Genomic DNA, 7046 nt, shown 5'->3' on the forward strand with positions numbered 1-7046 from the left:
AAACTAGGCCATATCGTTCCAAACTTGAAATGACCATAACTCGCTTGGAAATTGGCTTTTTTCGAATCTGAAAACAGATATGTAGGTCCCAAAGCATACTCTTTAAAGCCTAACACACCATGGCCTAGTTTTACGACAATTGTATTTCTAGGCCACCGAACCAAAAATGGCCATAACTCGTTTCAAAATCGATATTTTTCGAATCTGAAAACTGATATGGAGGTCCCAAAGCATACTTTTTCAAAACCTATCACACCATGGCTTAGTTTCATGACATTTGTATTTCTAGGCCACCAAGATGTAACTCGCTTCAAAAGCGACTTCCGCCTTTCTTTTCCAGGTCTTCCGCATTCCATCATCACCATACCGTCCGACACCATCCCAATTGGCTAATATCGATATAGATGTGCCTATAATCGAAAGAGTCTGTGGTCTAACCGGTGGCCGAAGTTTTGCAATCGTCTCACTCCGTCAAATTCAAACTTCCATTGATTATATTCTGTCGCAATCTAATCAGCACAAAGTTGGCGTTCGTTTCGGGTGCTTGCCGCATTTACGTAAGTTTTTCTTGGATTTTTTGGCTGAATGGCCCCAATTTTTTGGTTAAAAAAAAGGCATTTTCCAATATTGCTCAGTCTAATTGTAAGGACTACAGTAACCCCTTGGGAAAGATTTTACAGCTGGAAACATCACAAACGATGAGTACTACGTATCAAACGTCGTTTCGACAATGTGAATGCCAAGAAACCAGTCACAAATCTAATTTCTCGATCCAACAATCAAGGAAGACCCGTGACGTGTCATTGGCCGATTCCCGAGAGCTATTTCCCTACGAGAGGCTTGTGAGTGGACGTTTGACTGAAAATGAGCTGAAAATAAGCAAAAAATTGTCTAGAAACCCCTTAAAAAGCTTGAAAAAGCTTGAAAATTCACTCGAAAACGTTCAAAAACGCCTTGGGAACCCCTAGAAACCCTGAAAATCGAAATTTCGCACATTTTATAAAAAAATGCACACTTGGCTCAGTGGTTCCTGGATTTACCAATCTGACGATCCGGGTTCGAGTCCGCCCGGTGATAAATTTATTGAAAATCGTTTTAGACCGTTTTCATGGTGTTTGGAGCATTTCAGACGCTTGAAAATGCCTGAAATCGTCCAACAAAGCTGCAATTGAGGCTAAATTGGCTTAAATAACGTTTTTAGTGTTCAAAATAAGCCTAAAATTGTTAGAAAATGAGCTGGAAAAGGCTGAAAATCGTCCAAATTGGCTGAAAAAATCATTAAAATGACCTGAAACTAGTCTGAAGACATGGTTGAAATTCGTTAAAAATAGGCTAAATTTGGTCGAAAATAGGCTGAAAATTGATCCAAATCTATCGGAAAATCACAATTTTCGATTTTCAGGGACCAACTCCCTCAACGTACCGCCCATCCAATGATTCTATGTGCTCCAATGGCTCTTCCACTAACTATCCGATCGGAAATACCCGTTGATAAGCTGGAGCTAGAACCGGGCGGTGTAACGGACCTAATTATGGATTTATTGCAGAAAAAGAAGGATATGACTATTTGGGTAAGACTGGAAATTTGCTGGAAATGGCTGAAAATGCTGAAAATCGGGCTAAAACGGTCCAAAATTAGCGTAAAATGGCTGGAAATAGGCTGAAAATTTGAAAATCTGGTCGAAAATCGACTAAAAATATGCTGAGAAATGAAAAAATTGGCTTAAAATTGGCTGAAAACGGTTAAATTTAAAAAAAAATCGGCTGGAAAAATCTGAGAATATGCTAAAATTCGGCTGAAAATGGCTCAAACTTGAAAAATCTGGTCAAAAATCGACTAAAAATATGCTGAAAAATGACTGAAAAATGACTGAAAATCAGCTGAAATTGCAGCCAAATTGTCTGAAAATGGCTGAAAATCAACTGAAAATGTTCAGAAATTGGAGAAAAATGGCTGAAAATGAGCTCAAATTCGCCTAAAAACCGAGAAATTCTGTATGTTTTGAATGAATTTGACGACAAAATCATCATTTTTGGACCATTTTTTTTTCAATTTTTCTCATTTTTTGCTACCTACAGTAACCCAATTTTCCTTCTTGCAGACCTTCATTGAAGGCTCGTCAAATGGTCCAACTGCTCCATTCGGGTGTCTAAGAATGAATACATTTGGTACTGGAGTCACTCTGATTCTCCTCCCATTAATCCTAAACTGATCCGAAATTAGCCTAAAATGGCTTAAAAATAGCTTAAAATCGTCCAAGATGAGCTCAAAATTAGCCCTAAAATAGCTCAAAATGTGTCTTGCTGAATTTTGGACGAGAATTGAGCTGAAAATGCCTAAAAATGACTGAAATTTGACCAGAATAGCCCCAAAATTGGCCGAAAATCAACTAAAAATGATCGAAATTTGAGTGAAAAATGCTGAAAATGTGCTCTAAATTGTCCTATAAAATGGCTTAAAATGACCCAAAAATAGGATTTTCCGGTTTGAAAAAAAAAATCCGAAATTGACTGAAAATCGAATTGAAATGACTGGAATGTTGCTGAAGATGGTCCAAAACCAGCCGCCAAAAATGGCTTTAAACAGCTCGAAATTAGTCTAAAATTGCTTAAAATAGGATTAAAATGCTCCAAGATGAGCTGAAAACGGCTTAAAAATAGCTTAAAGTTGGTCAAAAATTTACCAAAACGGGCCTAAAATGATTTTTAAAAAAAATCGGCTTAAAATGGTTAAAATGGCTCAAAATTGGGCTAAAATTGCTTACAATGGTCTAAAACTAGCCTAAAATGGCTTGAAATAGCTCAAAATTAGTCTAAAATGGCTTGAAATAGGTCTAAGATGGCTTGAAAATAGCTTAAAATGGTCCACGATGAGCTTAAAATGACTGAAAATAGTCGGAAAAGTTCAAAAATGATCAGAAAAATAGACATTTGGTGCGTTTTGGACCCCGCCGTTTTTCACCTGTTTTTTTTCGATTTTTCGCCCATTTTTGCTACCTACAGTAACCCAATTTTCCTTCTTGCAGACCTTCTTGAAGGCTCGTCAAATGGTCCAACCGCCCCATTCGGGTGTCTAAGAATGAATACATTTGGTACTGGAGTCACTCTGATCCTCCTCCCATTCAATTTCCCACAATTCTACCCGCTAATCGAAGAAGTCGTCAAAGAGCCGATTCTGACGACGTCACAAGTTTGGAGATCCAAATTGGACTCGTACTTTCAGACCGTTCCTTATTATTATTTTACAGTAAGTTTGTGGCTGAAAATGACCCATTTTTGGAGCAAAAAATCAGCAAACTTCCAAAAATAGCACTAAAAATGACCGAAAATTGGGTCCAAATCACCCAAAAATGATACTTTTTTCCCAGAAAATTGTAGACCAGAAAACTCAAAAAAAACCGGCTGAAAATGATTGATTTTGACTAAAATACATGAAAATTCAACAATTCGGAAGCCCTTTAAAAATCCTAAAAATCTGAAATTTTGATTCTAAAAAACACCCAAAAAAGTTGTCAAAAATTTGAGATTTTTGCTTTAAAAACACTCTAAAAATCATTAAAATTTCAGATTTTTTGCTCCAAAAACCCCAAAAATAAAGCTCAAAATGTACAAATATTCAATTTCACCTCAAAAATCGTGAATTTCGGCTTAAAAATGACGAATTTTAGCTTTAAAATGATGAATTTTGGCTCAAAACTCTCATTTTTTCGATTTTTCAAATCAAAAATACCCAAATTTTGACTGAAAAATCGGTCATTTTCACTCAAAAATTGTCAATTTTTGCTCAAAAATGACGAATTGTGGCTCAAAAACGATTGATTTTCGCCCAAAAGTGTCAATTTTGGCGTAAAAATGATGAATTTCGACTCGAAAATGGTCAATTTTGGCTCGAAAAATGTCTATTTTGGCTCGAAAATGATGAATTTTAGCTCAAAAATAGTCAATTTTGGCTTTAAATGGTCCATTTTGACTCAAAAATGGCGAATTTCAGCTTAAAAATGACGAATTTTAGCTTAAAATTTTCCGAAAAAAAACCCAATAAATGGTCAATTTTGGTTTCGAAAAAAAAAAGAAAAAAAATCACATAAAATTTTTGGCTCCAAAACTTTTGGATTTTTGGACCAAAAACACCCCAATATAATACAATTTTGGATGAAAAATGACCCCCATTTTTCACTGAATAATCATTGAAAAAGCTCAAATTTTAGCTCCAGAAACCCCTAAAATCGACCAATTTGCAGCCAATGCGAAACTCTCTGGACAAGATCAAAGTAAAAGTGGACTACAGTAGTTCGATGAGCAATATCTACGCGGGCCAACTGCTGAGCAATCTGAATCGGCTGAAAGTGAAGGCGAAAGAGGAATATGATAAAATATTGATTGAATGCAAGTTGAATGAATCGAAAGGGACCAAATTGGCAAATCCGTCGGTAGGTAGCTTTTTTGGAATCGAAAAAAAGTGGAAAAATCGCTCAAAAGTCGTTATTTTTGAGCGATTTCAGTCAGAAAATCCAAGAAAAATAGGCTAAAATGGCCTAGAAAAGCCATTTTTGAGCTATTTTTGGTTTAAAACCCCCTTGAAAATGGCTGAAAATCCTTCAAAATTGACTGAAACGTGCCCAAAATCGATTCAAACAAGCCAAAAGTTTCAGAAATTGAGCTTTACAAGTCCAAAATTTGCTATTTTTAGGCGATTTTCAGCCGAAATAGCTCATTTCAGTTCGAAAATGAGTTGAAATAGCCCAAAATTGATGGAAAATGGCCTGAAAAACGCTGAAAATCACTTTCCAGCTCGATTGCTCAGCTTAAAATGTATTTTTTGCAGATTCGAATCGAACGAATCACGTCAAGAACCTCGATTATAGGTCTAGGAGGGGACGATGATGATTATGAGGAGCGAATGCTGAATGAGGTCGAATCGACGCCAATTTATGCCGGAGATTTCAAGGTTTGGCTGAAAAATTGCTGAAAATCGTTGAAATTTTGTAATTTTGACACCAAAAAACCCCGAAAAATCATAAAAATTGAAAAATTTAGCTCCAGAAATCCCCGAAAATTGTTAAAATAGAGAATTTTAGCACCAGAAATCCCCAAAAAATCATCAAAATGTTTAATTTTGGCTTCAAAAAACTCCAAAAATCATAAAAATTGTCGATTTTAGCTTCAAAAAAGCATAAAAATTGCTAAAATTCTTGATTTTGGCTCCAAAAATATCCAATTATTACCAAAAAATCGGAATTTTGGCTCCTAGAATCGTCAAAATTGATAGTTTTGGCACCAAAAAACCCTGAATATCATTAACATTTTGTAATTTTGGCTTCAAAATGTTCACCAAAATCCTTAAAATTGTCGATTTTGGCTCCGAAACATCCCAAAAAACTATAAAATTTCAAAATTTTGAATCCGAAAATCCCAAAAAAGTCATGAAAATTTGAAAATTGAGCTCTCGAAATCCCCAAAAATCGTTAAAATAGGGAATTTTAGCACCAAAAAAACCCTGCAAATCATAAAAATTGAAAAATTTAGCTCCAGAAATTCCCGAAAATCGTTAAAATAGAGAATTTTAGCACCAGAAACCCCCAAAAAATCATCAAAATGTTTAATTTTGGCTTCAAAAAACCAAAAAAATTCATGAAAATTGTCAATTTTGACTCCAAAACAATCCCAAAAATCATAGAAATTTGAAAATTTAGCTCCAGAATTCCCCAAAAATCGTAAGAATAAATAATTTTGGCTTCAAAATTCCCGAAAAATCATCAAATTTTGTAATTTTGGCACCAAAAAATCCCAAAAAGTCATAAAATTTCAAAAAATTTTGTCATTTGTAGTGATTTTTAGCTAATTTTTAGCGAGTAAAATGCTTATTTTCAACCAATTTCAGCTAAAAAAAACCCCCCATTTTTGCAGATTCCCCTCTACCCACCTACCGTATCCGATGCCCAATTGGACACATCCTACCGTAATCCGTACATGGGCTCTGTGGAGGATATCGTTAGCAAATTGAACAGGTTTGGATTACTGTAGCGCCTAAAATACCGTAATCCTTTGATTTCCAGAATCCAAGCCAACGTGGATATGCTCTTCAATCCGAACAAAGCGTCGCTTCTCGATATGGCTCGTCTGGGTGATCGGCCGAGATTCAATACGCTGGGTAAGCTTCCTAGACTACAGTAACCCAATATTGCTCATTTCACCAGCGGAAAATGGCTAAAAATCGATTTTTTAGCTGAAAATCCTGTTTTTGGTCGGAAAATCCCGATTTTTAGACTAAAAAACGATTTTTCAAAACTACAGTAATCCCCCGAAAATTCAAAATGTCACTTATTTTTCAACGATTTTTGTTGCAGAAGAACTGCACAATATGCCACAAAAGCTGATGGGAGAATACGAGCCATATCAAGCGGTAAGAAAAGCTGAAATTCCAAAAAAATCTGAAAATCCAAAAAAATCTGAAATTCCAAAAAAAGCTGAAATTCCAAAAAATCTGAAATTCCCAATTTTGCAGGCCCGTCTGAAATTCTATGGCCAACCGATGCGAAAGATCGATGAGGAGAAGGATCGAACGCATGCGTTTGGAAATCCGTACAAATTGAAAGGACTGGGTGCGGGGATTGATGAGGTATGGGAGGACATCTGGACAGACTGACTGACTGACTGAAAGAATTCTAAAAAATAGAAAAAAAGAGCCTTAAATTAGGGTTTTGGCTGGAAAAGTGGACATCCGGACAAACAAACAGACAGCATCGCTTTAAAAAGCTTCTATGGACATCCGGAAACCTAGAAATCTTGAATTCTGAATACCCGGAAACCAGAAAATCTGGAAATCCTGATTTTCGAAAAACTGGAACTTTTGAAAATCTAGAGTATTCTTGAAATCTGGAAATTCGGACATCCGGAAATCTGGAAGTCTGGAAACTCGGACATCCGGAAATCTGGAAATTCGGACATCTGGAAATCCGGAAATTCGGACATCCGGAAATCTGGATTTTCAAAATTTGGAAATCCGGACATCTGGAAATCTGGAAATTCGGACAGACAGACACAGA

General features: G+C 36.0%; 1 protein-coding gene across 1 annotated transcript in view; it reads left to right on the forward strand.

Annotated features, from left to right (window-relative positions):
* Positions 1-7046, forward strand: part of Cbr-dic-1 — a gene marked incomplete at both ends in the record, with an annotated part of 12384 nt that overhangs the window by 3561 nt on the left and 1777 nt on the right. Inside the window, 10 exons of the mRNA XM_045236195.1 lie at positions 341-557; positions 681-732; positions 1403-1571; positions 2103-2169; positions 3027-3247; positions 4242-4430; positions 4826-4948; positions 5908-6008; positions 6057-6151; positions 6348-6619. Coding sequence (XP_045096831.1) covers positions 341-557; positions 681-732; positions 1403-1571; positions 2103-2169; positions 3027-3247; positions 4242-4430; positions 4826-4948; positions 5908-6008; positions 6057-6151; positions 6348-6619 — 1506 coding nt within the window. The remainder of the gene's footprint in view (positions 1-340; positions 558-680; positions 733-1402; positions 1572-2102; positions 2170-3026; positions 3248-4241; positions 4431-4825; positions 4949-5907; positions 6009-6056; positions 6152-6347; positions 6620-7046) is intronic.

The sequence above is a fragment of the Caenorhabditis briggsae genome (assembly GCF_000004555.2).
Source record: "Caenorhabditis briggsae complete genome, chrIV, whole genome shotgun sequence".
Lineage (NCBI taxonomy): Eukaryota > Metazoa > Nematoda > Chromadorea > Rhabditida > Rhabditidae > Caenorhabditis > Caenorhabditis briggsae.